The sequence below is a fragment of the Balaenoptera ricei genome, chromosome 13 (assembly GCF_028023285.1).
Source record: "Balaenoptera ricei isolate mBalRic1 chromosome 13, mBalRic1.hap2, whole genome shotgun sequence".
Classification (NCBI taxonomy): Eukaryota; Metazoa; Chordata; class Mammalia; order Artiodactyla; family Balaenopteridae; genus Balaenoptera; species Balaenoptera ricei.
In genome coordinates, this window is record NC_082651.1 from 81,456,971 (window position 1) to 81,474,037 (window position 17,067).

Here is a 17,067-nt window from a genome sequence, read left to right on the forward strand (position 1 = left end):
ATTAATAGTTAATTTTTTATCATGAAATGTTTTAAGCATAGGAAAAAAGTATAAAGAATAGCATGGTATTCTCTAAAAAGTTTAGAGAATAACTTATCCAGGTAGTGTAGGTATTAAGAACAGGGCTCTGGAGTCAAACCTCCCCACTTCTCTACTTACTACCTGTGTAATCATAGGTAAATTACTTCACCTTTCTGTATCTCAATTTCCTCATCTACAAAATGGGGATAAAAATAGGACCTACTTCATATGAAAAGCACTTAGACTAGTGCCTAGTATATAATAAGTGCTTAATAAATGTTAGCTATTCATAATAATAATATTATTATTACTTGTGTACCCATACCCAGTTCTGTCAAATCCTTACATTTCATTATTTTTACCTTGGATCTTTTCTCTCTTCTCTATTGATGGACATTTGTTGGTTTTTCACTGTTACGGTATTTCAGTTCTCTAAGGTTTATACCCAGCATGGAATTGCTGAATCGTAAAAGAGGTACATCTTCAGTTTCACTGAATATTTCCAAATTGCTCTCTGAAGAGGTTGTACCAATTTACACTCCCACCCCAGTTACAGTTCCACTTCCTCTCCAATGCTTGAAGTTGCCGGACTTCATTATTTGGCTCAATCTGTTGTATATGGAAATATATTTCATTGTTTTAATTTTTTTGTTCATTTGTTTATTGGCCATTTGGATTTCTTCTGTGAATTGCCAGTTCATATCCGTTGCCTATTTTTAAAGTTAGGTTGTCTTTTCTTTATTTACGTGAAGGAGTTCTGTGTGTGTGTGTACAGGCTTTGATGGTTATTTGCATTGCAGCTATTGTCTCAGCCTGTGGCTTGTCTTTTCTCTCCTTTTCAGCACTTCTTAGTATTTAGACATTTTTAAGTTTAATGTAGTCCATTTTATCACTTTTTTTTTTACTGAAGTATAGTTCAATTTACAGTGTTGTATATCACTTTTTAATAAATAGTTTGTGGTTTTTGAGGTCTTATTTAAGAAATCCCTCCCTACTCCCTCCTGTATTTTGGCATTTAAAATTTTGCTTTTTACCTGGAATTTATTTTTGTGCATAATGTGGGTAGGAATCTAATTTTATTTTTTTTCCATATGTTTAACCATTGTTCGAAAGTCCATTCTTCACTCACTAGTATGTAATGTCATCTCTCATAAATCAAGTTTCCATATACATATGGGTCTGTTCTTAAGATATTTTTATATTTCATGAATTTTCTATTTCACCTGAAGTTGCTGAGCTCAGAAATGTAAGTATCTGTAATAGAAATAATAATACAGTCCAGTGGCCTAAGTTCTAAGTTCCAGTGGCCTAAGTTCTCTCAGCAGTAATGAGCTGTGAGATTTTGGACAAGTCACCTCACTCTGTAGGTCTTATCTTCAATGTACATTGACAGAGTTCTTCTCTTAACCATTTTGGGTCGTCAACCCCTTTGAGTATCTAATTAAAAGCATAGATCCTTTCCCAGAAAAATATCTACATGCATAATTTTGTATGTAATTTCAGGGTGCTCACAGAAATAGGGTCCCCACAGCTCTAGCATTCTATGGTTGTACTTATAATCGGGGCATTAAAACATGGATTTATCATTTTGCTTTTTAATTAAAGGATAATTCATTTTTAAGTTGGTCTTCCCAGTAGTGGACATCCGCTGGCATTTGGTCTTTAGCTTAAGCATAGGTAACAAAAGCAGGCACATTGCTTGTTGATAATGTATATCAATAAGACCTGTGAATGGGCTTTGTTCAAGAGACTCCCTGAAAGCACCCTAGCCAACCCTGAGTGGTCTGTTCTAAACATGACTGTTTCTTATATTGCCTACGAAATTCAGACCAAACTAATATTCATCCTCTGCACTGACCAGCCTAACTTTAGTTAGAGGTTCCTCCTATTTTGTCTGTGTGCCTTCACCACTCTTTGTCCCTAAGTGTTCTTATATCACTGCCACTCAAATATGCAGGTACCTCCTTGGAGCACGTATGATCACCAGGGTCATTTTGTTCATCAGCTTTCTCTCACTGATGTGTTTGCTCTAATTGTGGTTCATCATGAGAACAGAAGCCAGTTGCTCCATAGTTCTGACCTGCTCTGAGACAACTCTGAGAGTCCCAGAGAGGAATCACATTTCTTGATGAGTCTGGATCTTTTGAGTTAATAACTGCAGGGTTAAACAAAACCTCTATAATTTTAGAAGAAATACAGCATCTTAAGGATCTTAGCAAAATTATGTTGTACCGCCCATTTACATTCCTGAGTGACATTCTCTAGACTAATGCAACATTCTTAAAGCCAGACTTTCACAGGCCACCTCATGCCTTGTATGTGATTAACCCTGTTTCCTTTACTCTCTAGTGGACCTGATTGGTGGCTACAACATTGGCACCATCAGCCATGAGAGCCGTGTGGATTGGCTGGAACTTAATGAGACTGGGCACAAACTTCTCTTCAGGGACCGGAAACTTCGTGTGAGGAGGGTTACTAAGGCCTTAGCCATAGACTGGTCCATAAAGGATGTGGTACTAGCTGCCAGCAGGGACTGTGGGAGGCAAGATAGGACATCATTTCTTGGGGCTATGCCACTAGCATAGCAAAAGGCACAGAAGAATCAACATTCTTTGTATCTGCTATCACCACCCATCCCATTTTACCCTTCAGGAGATTGTGTCATGATGGCACCAAAGTCAAGAGAGGAATTTGGGAGTTGATGTCTCTCTTACTATTCACAAATCTGTGCCCTCATGAAACATCCTTACCCCTGCATTCCTCTTCCTCACGCCTAGCTGACCTTAGCCCACACCTACTGCTCCAGTGCTCTTCAGCGACACTTATCTGACGGCACTGAAGCTGGCTTGAGTCTCCCCCTAGCCCCTTATTGATTCTGATCTCAATATGGTATCACCAAAGAGTTCAACCTCAGGGGCAAAAGGGACTCTCTGGTGATTTTTTGTTTCATTTTCACTGTGATGTGAAAGCCATCACAAATTTCCAGACCATTTAATTCATCTGGTGCCCTTACTTTTGTAATCCAGGCTGGTAACTCTGGCCCAGAGTTATTCTAAGAATGAAAGTCTGGGACTTCCCTGGTGGTCCACTGGTTAAGACTCCGCACTTCCACTGCAGGGGGTGCAGGTTCGATCCCTGGTCAGGAACTAAGATCCCACATGCCTTGCAGCGCAGCCAAAAAAAGTCTGACGTTCACCTAACTTAAATTCCTAGGGTGTAGATCTTTGCTCTTTTGATCATCTCTTATTTGGCCAGAGTCAGAATATGCCAACTCAGCATAAACTTGAAGGGTTTATGGTTGAAGATCAGTAAGCTTTGAAATTCAGCATGTACCTGACTGGTGGGTTAGCTCACCACATTTCAACATTAGGAAAATTGTCAAGATGAGAAGACACCCTTATCTCCTTTTACTTGTGCTATCTGCTTCTTCCTCCTTCAGTTGCACCTGTACGACATTGAGAGCTGCTCTAAGACAATGATCCTCAGCTTCTGCTCCTACGTGCAGTGGGTCCCAGGAAGTGATGTGCTGGTAGCTCAGAACCGAAACAACTTGTGTGTGTGGTACAACATCGAGGCACCTGAGAGAGTCACCATGTCCTCTATCAGGGTATGTTGACACAGGGCACCTCAGACATAGTGTTGAGCTGATTAATTAGAACCCTGAGTAGGCTCTGAAGTGTGCTTGGTTTCTCTGCCCACCACCCATAATCTCTTTAATAGAGTTGGCAGGTGACGCTTAGACTCCTTCCCACAGTGGACCAGGCCCCAGAGACATCCTTGTTCAGATTCCTGACATTATATTAGACCCTTGGAGTATGGGTCTCTATTATAGTGGGAATTCACCAAGTCATAACATGGAGTCCCCTTAGGCTGGAAGATCCCCAATAGGAGGAGTAGTTCCGTATCACCTCCTTGTGTGCTGATTCTCTGTTACAAGCCATTCAGAGTTCCATTTTTTTAAGACTGCTGATCAGACCCTCTCTCCTATCCCACGACAACATCACACACACAAGTAATATTCCAAAATCTGGGAGGAGCCTATGCAAACAGAGGAAAGAGGCCCCTATGGTAGGCTAGGATGACTGGTGTGGGTGTGGGTAGAGAGCACTTGATACTTCCTTTTTGTTCTTTCTATATCTCTTTTTTTCTCCTTTTTTGCCTCATTTTAGACTGATTAAGGTTGAGTTTTTGTGAGGGGTCGGGGGGTTGTCCTTTTCTAAATACTCTTTTTTTCACTTTTTTGGTTTGAAGGTTACACATCCTATTTCTATAGCAGTTACCCTTAGAAGTTCACCATGTATTTAAATTAACAAGGTCTAAAGTTAATCAGCATCTAACCCCCCCTGCACTGCAAACAATACAAGGACCATAAAAGACTTTAAATGTTATTACCTCCCCTTTGCCATTGTTGTCTAGTATTTTGGTTCCCTTCTGTTATCCCCAAAGTTAGACATTATTATTTTATACAGACAGAATTTGTATAGATTTACCGTCATAGTGCCAGTTTCTCTGTTCACCTTTTCCTTCTGCATTGCTGATCTTCCCTCTGGAGTTATTTTTCTTCCTCTTCTTGAAGAATATCATTTAGAAGTTTCTGGGGGTTTTTTTTGAATTTTTGAATTTTATTTTATTTTTTATACAGCAGGTTCTTATTAGTTATCTATTTTATACATCTTATTGTATACATGTCAATCCCAATCTCCCAATTCATCCCACCACCAACCCACCCCCCCCGCCACTTTCCCCCCTTGGTGTCCATACATTTGTTCTCTACATCTGTGTCTCTATTTCTGCCCTGCAAACCAGTTCATCTGTGCCATTTTTCTAGGTTCCACATATATGCGTTAATATACGATATTTGTTTTTCTCTTTCTGACTTACTTCACGCTGTATGACAGTCTCTAGATCCATCCACGTCTCTACAAATGACCCAGTTTCGTTCCTTTTTATGGCTGAGTAATATTCCATTCTTTATATATACCACATCTTCTTTATCCATTCGTCTGTCGATGGGCGTTTAGGTTGCTTCCATGACCTGGCTATTGTAAATAGTGCTGCAGTGAACACTGGGGTGCATGTGTCTTTTTGAATTATGGTTTTCTCTGGGTGTATGCCCAGTAGTGGGATTGCTGGGTCATATGGTAATTCTGTTTTTAGTTTTTTAAGGAACCACCATAGTGTTCTCCATAGTGGCTGTATCAATTTACATTCCCACCAACAGTGCAAGAGGGTTCCCTTTTCTCCACACCCTCTCCAGCATTTGTTGTTTGTAGATTTTCTGATGATGGCCATTCTAACCAGTGTGAGGTGATACCTCATTGTAGTTTTGATTTGCGTTTCTCTAATAATTAGTGATGTTGAGCAGCTTTTCATGTGCTTTTTGGCCATCTGTATGTCTTCTTTGGAGAAATGTCTATTTAGGTCTTCTGCCCATTTTTTGATTGGGTTGTTTATCTTTTTAATATTGAGCTGCATGAGCTGTTTATATAATTTGGAGATTAATCCTTTGTCTGTTGATTCTTTGCAAATATTTTCTCCCATTCTGAGGGTTGTCTTTTCATCTTGTTTGTAGTTTCCTTTGCTGTGCAAAAGCTTTTAAGTTTCATTAGGTCCCATTTGCTTATTTTTTTGTTTTTATTTCCATTACTCTAGGAGATGTATCAGAAAAGATCTTGCTGTGATTTATGTCAAAGAGTGTTCTTCCTATGTTTCATCTAAGAGTTTTATAGTGTCCAGTCTTACATTTAGGTCTCTAACCCATTTTGAGTTTATTTTTGTGTATGGTGTTAGGGAGTGTTTTAATTTCATTCTTTTACATGTAGCTCTCCAGTTTTCCCAGCACCACTTATTGAAGAGACTATCCTTTCTCCATTGTATATCCTTGCCTCCTTTGTCATAGATTAGTTGACCATAGGTGCATGGGTTTATCTCTGGGCTTTCTATCCTGTTCCATTGATCTATATTTCTATTTTTGTGCCAGTACCATACTGTCTTGATTACTGTAACTTTGTAGTATAGTCTGAAGTCAGGGCATCTGATTCCTCCAGCTCTGTTTTTTTCCCTCAAGACTTCTTTGGCTATTCAGGGTCTTTTGTGTCTCCATACAAATTTTAAGATTTTTTTGTTCTAGTTCTGTAAAACATGCCACTGGTAATTTGATAGGGATTGCACTGAATCTGTAGATTGCTTTGGGTAGTATAGTCATTTTCACAATATTGATTCTTCCAATCCAAGAACATGATATATCTCTCCATCTGTTTGTGTCATCTTTGATTTCTTTCATCAGTGTCTTATAGTTTTCTGAGTACAGGTTTTTTACCTCCTTAGGTAGGTTTATTCCTAGGTATTTTATTCTTTTTGTTGCAGTGGTGAATGGGATTGTTTCCTTAATTTCTCTTTCTGATCTTTCGTTGTTAGTGTATAGGAATGCAAGAGATTTATGTGCGTTAATTTTGTATCCTGCAGCTTTACCAAATTCATTGATTAGCTCTAGTAGTTTTCTGATGGCATCTTTAGGATTCTCTATGTACTGTATCATGTCATCTGCAAACAGTGACAGTTTTACTTCTTCTTTTCCAGTCTGTATTCCTTTTATTTCTTTTTCTTCTCTGATTGCCGTGGCTAGGACTTCCAAAACTATGTTGAATAATAATGGTGAGGTGGACATCCTTGTCTTGTTCCTGATCTTAGAGGAAATACTTTCAGTTTTTCACCATTGAGAATGATGTTTGCTGTGGGTTTGTCATATATGGCCTTTATTATGTTGAGGTAGGTTCCCTCTATGCCCACTTTCTGGAGAGTTTTTATCATAAATGGGTGTTGAATGTTGTCAAAAGTTTGCGAGTGTTCCTTCCTCTGCAATTTTTTGGGAGAGTTTGAGAAGGATAGGTATTAGCTCTTCTCTAAATGTTTGATTGAATTCACCTGTGAAGCCATCTGGTCCTAGACTTTTGTTTGTTGGAAGATTTTTAATCACAGTTTCAATTTCATTACTTGTGATTGGTCTGTTCATATCTTCTATTTCTTCCTGGTTCAGTCTTGGAAGGTTATACCTTTCTAAGAATTTGTCCATTTCTTCCAGGTTGTCCATTTTATTGGCATAGAGTTGCTTGTAGTAGTCTCTTAAGATGCTTTGTATTTCTGTGGTGTCTGTTGTAACTTCTCCTTTCTCATTTCTAATTTTATTGATTTGAGTCCTCTCCCTCTTTTTCTTGATGAGTCTGGCTAAAGGTTTATCAATTTTGTTCATCTTCTCAAAGAACCAGCTTTTAGTTTTATTGATCTTTGCTATTGTTTTCTTTGTTTCTATTTCATTTATTTCTGCTCTGATCTTTATGATTTCTTTCCTCCTACTAACTTTGGTTTTGTTTGTTCTTTCTCTAGTTCCTTTAGGTGTAAGATCAGATTGTTTATTTGAGATTTTTCTTGTTTCTTGAGGTAGGCTTGTATTGCTATAAACTTCTCCTCTTAGAACTCCTTTTGCTGCATCCCATAGGTTTTGGATCATCGTGTTTTCTTTGTAATTTGTCTCTAGGTATTTTTTTATTTCCTCTGATTTCTTCAGTGATCTCTTGATTATTTAGTAACGTATTGTTTAGCCTCCACGTGTTTGTGTTTTTTACGTTTTTTTCCCTGTAATTGATTTCTAATCTCATAGCGTTGTGGTTAGAAAAGATGCTTGATATGATTTGAATTTTCTTAAATTTACTGAAGCTTGATTTGTGACCCAAGATGTGATCTATCCTGGAGAATGTTCCATGTGCACTTGAGAAGAAAGTGTAATCTGCTGTTTTTGGATGGAATGTCCTATAAATATCAATTAAATCTGTCTGGTCTATTGTGTCATTTAAAGCTTGTATTTCCTTATTAATTTTCTATCTGGATGATCTATCCATTGGTGTAAGTGAGCTGTTAAAGTCCCGCACTATTACTGTGTTACTGTTGATTTCCTCTTTTATAGCTGTTAGCAGTTGCCTTATGTATTGAGGTGCTCCTATGTTGGGTGCATGTATATTTATAATTGTTATATCTTCTTCTTGGATTGATCCCTTGATCATTATGTAGTGTCCTTCCTTGTCTCTTGTAACATTCTTTATTTTAAAGTCTATTTTATCTGATATAAGTATTGTTACTCCAGCTTTCTTTTGATTTCCATTTGCATGGAATATCTTTTTCCATCCCCTCACTTTCAGTCTGTATGTGCCCCTAGGCCTGAAATGTGGGTCTCTTGTAGACAGCATATATAAGGGTCTTGTTTTTGTATCCATTCAGCAGCCTGTGTCTTTTGGTTGGAGCATTTAATCCATTCACGTTTAAGGTAATTATCGATATGTATGTTCCTATTACCATTTTCTTAATTGTTACGGGTTTGTTTTTGTAGGTCCTTTTCTTCTCTTGTGTTTCCCACTTAGAGAAGTTCCTTTAGCATTTGTTACAGAGCTGGTTTGGTGGTGCTGAATTCTCTTAGCTTTTGCTTGTCTGTAAAGCTTTTGACTTCTCCATCGAATCTGAATGAGTTCCTTGCTGGGTAGAGTAATCTTGGTTGTAGGTTCTTCCCTTTCATCACTTTAAATATATCGTGCCACTCCCTTCTGGCTTGTAGAGTTTCTGCTGAGAAATCAGCTGTTAACCTTATGGGAGTTCCCTTGTATGTTATTTTTCATTTTTCCCTTGTTGCTTTCAATAATTTTTCTTTGTCTTTAATTTTTGTCAGTTTGATTACTATGTGTCTCGGCGTGTTCCTCCTTGGGTTTAATCTGCCTGGGACTCTCTGCGCTTCCTGGACTTGGGTGGCTATTTCCTTTCCCAAGTTTTTGACTATAATCTCTTCAAATATTTTCTTGGGTCCTTTCTCTCTCTCTTATCTTTCTGGGACCCCTATAATGCGAATGTTGTTGCATTTCATGTTGTCCCAGAAGTCTCTTAGGCTGTCTTCATTTCTTTTCATTCTTTTTTCTTTATTCTGTTTTGTGGCAGTGAATTCCACCATTCTGTCTTCCAGGTCACTTATCCATTCTTCTGCCTCAGTTATTCTGCTATTGATTCCTTCTAGTGTATTTTTCATTTCAGTTATTGTATTGTTCATCTCTGTTTGTTTGTTCTTTAATTCTTCTAGGAGTTTGTTCTTTAATTCTTCTAGGTCTTTGTTACATTTCTTTCATCTTCTCGATATTTGCCTCCATTCTTTTTCCGAGGTCCTGGATCATCTTCACTATCATTATTCTGAATTCTTTTTCTGGAAGGTTGCCTATCTCCACTTCATTTAGTTGTTTTTCTGGGGTTTTATCTTGTTCCTTCATCTGGTGCAAAGTCCTCTGCCTTTTCATTTTGTCTATATTTCTGTGAATGTGGTTTTCCTCCCATAGGCTGCAGAATTGTAGTTCTTCTTGCTTCTACTGTCTGCCCTCTGGTGGATGAGGCTATCCTAGAAGTTTCTTTAGTGAAAGTCTTTTGATGATAAACGTTCAGGTTTTGATTATCTGAAAATGTTTTTATTTAGAGCTTTGCTCTTGAAAGATACTTGGACTCAGCACCCAATTCTAGATTTTTTTTTGGCTGTGTTAGGTCTTTGTTGCTGCGCCTGGGCTTTCTCTAGTTGCAGCAAGCGGAGGCTACTCTTCGTTGCGGTGCGCGGGCCTCTCAGCGCAGTGGCTTCTCTTTGTTGCAGAGCATGGGCTCTAGGCATGTGGGCTTCAGAAGTTGTGGCACGCGGGCTTCAGTAGTTGTGGCACGTGGGCTTCAGTAGTTGTGGCACACGGGCTCAGTAGCTGTGGCTCACGGGCTCTAGAGCGCAGGCTTAGTAGTTGTGGCACACGGGATCAGTAGTTGTGGCGCACGGGCTTAGTTGCTCCGCGGCATGTGAAATCTTCCCAGACCAGGGCTTGAACCCGTGTCCCCTGCATTGGCAGGCGGATTCTTAACCCCTGCGCCACCGGGAAGTCCCCCCAGTTCTAGATTGACTGTTAATTTTTCTTAGCCTTTTGCACATATTGTCCCATTGATTGACTTCTTTTGTTCTGACAAGTTTATTAATAGCCCTTTCTGTATAGGTGATCTGTCTTTTCTCTCTGGTTGCTTTTAAAATCTTCTTTTAGGCATGTTGAAATTTTACTACAGTGTGTCTAGCTATAAATTTCTTTTTATTTATCCTGCTTGGTATATATTGTGCTACCTGTAATTGTGAGTACACATATTTCTACCTGTCTTGCAAATATCCCAACCATAATCTCTTTAAACATCGCTTCTTCTATCGTATTCTCCAGTCTCTCCATCAAAACTCTAATTAGGTGTATGTTATATTTTTTGTTCTGTCTTTTGTACCTTTTTAACCTGTCTTTCATATTTCCTTTCTCCTTCTCACTTCATGCTACATTCTGGATAATTTCTTGAGATACATCTTTTAGTTCATTAATTCATTTTCATCATTGTCTAATCTGCTATTTAAACCATCTATTGAGTTTTTTAATTCAAAAATTAAATTTTTCATAAGGTTTTATTTGGTTCTTTCTCCAACGTGACTGACCGTTTTTGATAGTCTCTTGTTCCTTGCTTAATTTTTCATTTCATCTTTTAGGTCTTTAAACATCTCACACATAATTATTTTATATTTCGTAACTGTCTTTTTTCTTAACTATTATTTTTGATATCTGAGACCCATGGAGGTCTAAAACTGTTGTTTATAGGTATTGTTTACTCATTTAACTTTTTGGTTAACTGTTTGTTAACTTATATTTTGGTAATTTTTTATTGTGAGCTCATGTTACATTGAATGTAATCTTTTGGAATCCTGAGGGCCTCATATAGGCATGTTTTCCTCCAGAGATGATTTGTGTTTGCCTCTGCAGGAATTAGGCATATTAATGACCTGTACCCCTTTGGTTCCCTTTACTGAAGAGAGGATCCCCAGTTTAATGAAGGAACCTTAGATTTGGCCTCCCCATCCTGCTGGAGGACCCACAGTTTATTCTCCTAATACTATGTTTGCCTTCAGGGCAACTGTATTCTTCCTACTTGCTCACCTTCCATTTTTTCCTGCTCCTGTTTTTTCGGTTTTAGCTTACTGACCTCTTTCTCTCTTGCTTTCTTTTTGTGGGGGCGGGGGGAGGGAGTAGGAAGCATTCCTAGTGGTTTCTTCAGTTGAACTTAGCAATACATTGGGAAGTATGTTCAAGTTGAATTTTAACAGGAGGGCCTTTAAGAATACCGAGTCATAGTACTGCTGGCAGTACTGCTGGCAGTAGCAGAAGTGGATGTCACACTTTGTCAACTTATCCCTAGCCATTAGTGCCATCATAGCTATGAGTGTACTTTAACCCAAGGATATTACCATAGATAGGGAATTTTTATCTGCCTGAGAGAAACTAAATGTTAGAAAAACAGGGGCCACTGTAATTCCCTCAGTGTATGAGCAGTAGGGTTGAATGAGGGTGGGTCTTTTCTGCAGTTGAGTCAGTGGAAATGCTCACTTGGAATTCTGGTGGGATGGGGGTGTTGAATTTTTACAGGGTGATGTTGTAGGTCTGGAGCGGGGCGGGGGAAAGACCGAGGTGATGGTGACTGAAGGTGTGACTACAGTTGCCTACACACTGGATGAGGGCCTTATTGAGTTTGGAACAGCCATTGATGACGGCAACTACACCAGGTGAGGGGCTAGACTGGTAACCAGCAAGGTGATGGGAAATTCTGGTTCTGAGGACCTGGGATGGGTAGTAAAACTGGCCATGTCTGAAAAGAACGTGGTGTCCTGGGAGGAGATTAGACAAAGAGGACAAATAATTGCCTGCCCCCCTCCTCCCCTGCCCCATCACTAGTATTCCTCGGTGTCTTCCTGACCCTGGACTCATTCCTTGTGCTTTGCTTCCTTCCCTCTCCAGGGCAGCAGCCTTCTTGGAGACTCTGGAAATGACCCCAGAAACAGAGGCAATGTGGAAAACCTTGAGTAAGCTGTCACTGGAAGCAAGGCAGCTACACATTGCTGAGAGGTGAGTTGGGCTGTAGAACCGAGGTGCCAGGCAGCTAGGAGGGAGGGATGGCCATGCGGGTATCTTCCCCGTGGGCTGCTCCTCCCCAGTGTTAAGGCAGCACTTCCCTTCCCATGCCAACAGATGTCATAGAACCCTTCCATGGTACAGTTATTCCAAACATCCTCCCATCCTATGTTATGAGTATGTCTTTTATTTATTTATTTTTTAATTTTTATTGGAGTATAGTTGATTTACAATGTTGTGTTAGTTTCTTGCTGTACAGCAAAGTGAATCAGTCATATGTATGTATGTGTATATATATATATATATATATATATACACACTCTTTTAGATTTCTTTCCCATTTAGGTCACCACAGAACATTGAGTAGAGTACCCTGTGCTATGCAGTAAGTTCTCATTAGTTATCTATTTTATACATAGTAGTGTATATATGTCAGTCCCAATCTCCCAGTTCATCCCACCCTTCCTTCCCCGCTTGGTAACCGTAAGTTTGTTCTCTACATCTGTGACTCTATTTCTGCTTTGCAAGTAATTTCATCTCTACCATTTTTCTAGATTCCACATATAAGCGATATTGTACGATATTTTTTTTTGTCTTTCTGACTTACTTCACATGAGTGTGTCTTTTATTGTTGTCACTCCCCAATCTTGTAACTAGGTGCCCCTTCAAAGTTTTTAACACTCATACCCTACAATCCACGTGTTGATGTGTATATTCCAGGTGTTGTATAGGAGTGTAATTTATAGGACAAACATGGGACTCCAGACTCTCTGATTTCAAATATTGGCTCCATTTACCAACTGTGTAACTTGAGAGAGGTTAACTTAACCTTCCCAAGCCTTGGTTTCTTCATTTGCTCTATGAAATGGGGATGATAACAGAATTTACCTGCAGGATGGTAAAGAAAAATGGCAGTGGTAGTGGAGAGCAAATGAGAGGACCTGTGCTAAGAGCACAGGTTGGAAGTGCTCTTTAAAGGTCAGCTGCTGCTATTTTGCCGAGGAGTCATCCTTGGTCCCTTTTTTCCTATCCTCCCACAGCTAGACTCTCAGCAAGTCCTAGGGACACTGATCCAGGGTCTTCAAAACATATCCTGAAAATTAATTCACAGAAATCTCTTGCATTCCTGTACACTAACAGTGAAAAATCAGAAACAGAAATTAAGGAAACACTCCCATTTACCACTGCAACAAAAAGAATAAAATACCTAGGAATAAACCTACCTATGGAGGCGAAAGACTTGTATGCAGAAAACTGTAAGACACTGATGAAAGAAATCAAAGAGGATACAAACAGATGGAGAGATATACCATGTTCTTGAATTGGAAGAATCAACATTGTGAAAATGACTATACTACCCAAAGCAATCTACAGATTGAATATAATCCCTATCAAACTACCAATGGCATTTTTCACAGAACTAGAACAAAAAATTTTACAGTTTGTATGGAAACACAAAAGACCCCAAATAGCCAAAGCAATCTTGAGAAAGAAAAACGGAGCTGGAACAATCAGGCTCCCTGACTTCAGACTATACTACAAAGTTACAGTAATCAAGACAGTATGGTACTGGCACAAAAACAGAAATATAGACCAATGGAACAGGATAGAAAGCCCAGAGATAAACCCACGTACATATGCTCACCTTATCTTTGACAAAGGAGGCAAGAATATACGGTGGAGAAAAGACAGTCTCTTCAATAAGTGGTGCTGGGAAAACTGGACAGCTCCATGTAAAAGAATGAAATTAGAACACTTCCTAACACCATACACAAAAATAAACTCAAGATAGATTAAAGACCTAAATGTAAGGCCAGACACTATAAAACTCTTAGGGGAAAACTTAGGCAGAACACTCTTTGACATAAATCACAGCAAGATCCTTTTCAACCCACCTCCTAGAGAAATGGCAATAAAAACAAAAATAAACAAATGGGACCTAATGAAACTTAAAAGCTTTTTCACAGCAGAGGAAACCATAAACAAGACGAAAAGACAACCCTCAGAATGGGAGAAAATATTTGTGAACAAAGCAACTGACAAAGGATTAATCTCCAAGATATACAGGCAGCTCATGCAGCTCAATATCAAAAAAACAAACAACCCAATCCAAAAACGGTGGAAGACCTAAGTAGACATTTCTCCAAAGAAGACATACAGATTGCCAACAAACATATGAAAAGATGCTCAACATCACTAATCATTAGAGAAATGCAAATCAAAACCACAATGAGGTATCACCTCACACGGGTCAGAATGGCTATCATCAAAAATTCTAGAAACAATAATTGCTGGAGAAGGTGTAGAGAAAAGGGAACCCTCCTGCACTGTTGGTAGGAATCTAAATTGATACAGTCACTATGGAGAACAGTATGGAGGTTCCTTAAATAACTAAAAATAGAACTACCATATGACCCAGCAATCCCACTACTGGGCATATACCCTGAGAAAACCATAATTCAAAAAGATGCATGTACCACAATGTTCATTGAAGCACTATTTACAATAGCCAGGACATGGAAGCAACCTAAATGTCCATTGACAGATGAATGGATAAAGAAGATGTGGCACATATATACAATGGAATATTACTCAGCCATAAAGAGGAATGAAACTGAGTTACCTGTAATGAGGTGGGTGGACATAGAGTCTGTCATACAGAGTGAAGTAAGTCAGAAAGAGAAGAACAAATACCATATGCTAACGCACATATTTGGAATCTAAAAAAAATGGTACTGATGAACCTAGTGGCAGGGCAGGAATAAAGACGCAGAGAATGGACTTGAGGACCCAGGGGTGGGGGAAGGGGAAGCTGGGACAAAGTGAGAGAGTAGCATGGACGTAGATACACTACTAAATGTAAAATGGATGGCTAGTGGGAAGCTGCTGCATAGCACAGGGTGATCAGCTGGATGCTCTGTGACGACCTAGAGGGATGGGATAGTGAGGGTGGGAGGGAGGCTCAAAAGGGAGGGGATATGGGGATATATGTATACATATAGCTGATTCACTTTGCTGTACAGAAAAAACTAACACAGCATTGTAAAGCAATTATACGCCAATAAAGATTAAAAAATGCTAACAGGTAGATACAAGTATTTTGTACATGTGTACATGCATATATATATATATGAACACAAAGTCAAATTCTATATGTTAAAAATAAAAAGTGATCCATGTGATTGTAAAAAAAAAAAGAAAAGGTATCCTGAATCGCTTATTTGTTCAAGTCTACTGTGTCCACCCTGGAATAGACCACCACTATCTACATGCTATGTTGCAAAGCCTCTTAATTAGTCTCACTGATATGGTTCTTATACCCCTACGATCCATTCACCCCATAGCAGCTGAGGTAATTTTTTTAAAACATAAATTAGATTATATCATTTTCTTGCTCAGAACCTTCCAGTAACTTACTATTGTACTTTGTATAAAACCCAAACTCTTTGCATGTCCTAAGGCCCCACAAGATTTGGCCTCTGCTTTCTTCTCATATCAGGTACTTGCCCATTAGTCTCCAGCCGCACTGGCATCCTTTTGTCCCTTTGAGTGTGCCAAGCTCACGCCTGCCTTAGGGCCTTTACACTAGCTTTTCTCTCTGCCTGGAATAATTTTTCTCCATCTTGTCATGATTGGCTTTTTCTTGTATTAAGGTCTCAGCTCAGATGTCAGCTCCTCAAACAGGTCTTCTCTGACTACCAACTTAAGGAGTCCCCTTAGTTTTATTTTCCATTCTTTCAAATAATCTTTGTTTATTTGTTTACTAATTATTTGTTTCCACTAGAAAGTAAGTTCCCTAAGAGCTGGTCCCTCATCTGTCTTATCCCTTTTGTGTCCCCAGTGGCAAGAACAGTTTCTGGCATATAATAGATGCTCAGTATATCTACTGAACCAATGAATTAATGATGATTCTATAATAATATTACTGTTATTGCTTCCATGCTATAGGTGCTTTTCTGCTTTGGGCCATGTAGCAAAAGCTCGATTCCTACATGAGACCAACGAGATTGCAGATCAAGTGTCTCGGGAATATGCAAGTATTCTCCTCCTGATTCGTTCAGTCTTTCAAGCTGAGATTTCTCCTGGTACTCAACCCCACGACTCTTAGCTTTCCAGCCACGGCTAATTTCCTCTACCCTGCCCCCTCCACCTCTACCTTCAAGTCAGACCATTTTGGAATTGCTTGCCAAACCTCGAGCCTCTAAGCCCCATGGAGGTTTTCAGCTTCCTAAGCCTTTTAGCCTCCATGTCTCTCTGGCCACACGGACAGAATGGCTCCTGTGGCACCAACAGAATAACCAGAACCTCCTTTTTCCCCACAGGGTGGAGAAGGAACAGACTTTTATCAGGTCCGAGCACGTCTAGCCATGCTGGAGAAGAACTACAAGCTGGCCGAAATGATCTTCTTAGAACAGGTAATAGGAACAGAAGAACTGGACGGAAGAGGGGATCAGAGGGGGAAAAATAGAGAGGCGAACTCGAGAGGAATGAGCACTGGTCAGCTGGGCTACCAAAGGTCTGGGGAGAACTTTCAGAAAGGTCTGTACAGTGCATTTCACTCCTCCATAATTGCCTCCTCTGTGTTAGTTCTTACAATTACTTCCATCTTTCATAAAAAGTCTGCTGTCTTCCCCGTATACTCCAGAGCCTGTCTTTGCAATTCTTGTGCGTGGAGGTAGATCCAGATTTTGTGAGGCCCAAAGCTTATACAATTTGAGGAGCCCTCTTTAAGAAAAGTTGCTTTGGAAGGAACCTGTGCAAATAAGGTGCCCTGAAGCTTAAGTTTCTTTTAGTTTCATACTAAATTCACCTCTGCTTGTGTATACGTAAAGGGTGAGGCTTTCAGTCCACACAGGCCGGCATCTTAGCTGGGCTGAGGAGAGCTTGCTGATTTCTGATTCTCGTATCTTCCTGGTGTCCCTCTTTCCTCTGCCCGGGTTCCCCTAGAACGCTGTTGAGGAGGCCATGGACATGTACCAGGAGCTACACCGTTGGGACGAATGTATCGCTGTGGCTGAGGCCAAGGTACCAGTTCTGTCTTCCCCACAGTTGTTCAGAA

At 39.6% G+C, this 17,067-nt stretch overlaps 1 protein-coding gene across 1 annotated transcript in view; it reads left to right on the plus strand.

The window, feature by feature from the left end:
* Positions 1-17,067, plus strand: part of IFT172 (intraflagellar transport 172) — a 41,469-nt gene that overhangs the window by 10,138 nt on the left and 14,264 nt on the right. The window contains exons 15-21 of the mRNA XM_059893359.1: positions 2,371-2,483; positions 3,461-3,628; positions 11,526-11,662; positions 11,895-12,002; positions 15,957-16,041; positions 16,331-16,423; positions 16,956-17,033. Of these exons, the coding sequence (XP_059749342.1) occupies positions 2,371-2,483; positions 3,461-3,628; positions 11,526-11,662; positions 11,895-12,002; positions 15,957-16,041; positions 16,331-16,423; positions 16,956-17,033 (782 nt within the window). The remainder of the gene's footprint in view (positions 1-2,370; positions 2,484-3,460; positions 3,629-11,525; positions 11,663-11,894; positions 12,003-15,956; positions 16,042-16,330; positions 16,424-16,955; positions 17,034-17,067) is intronic.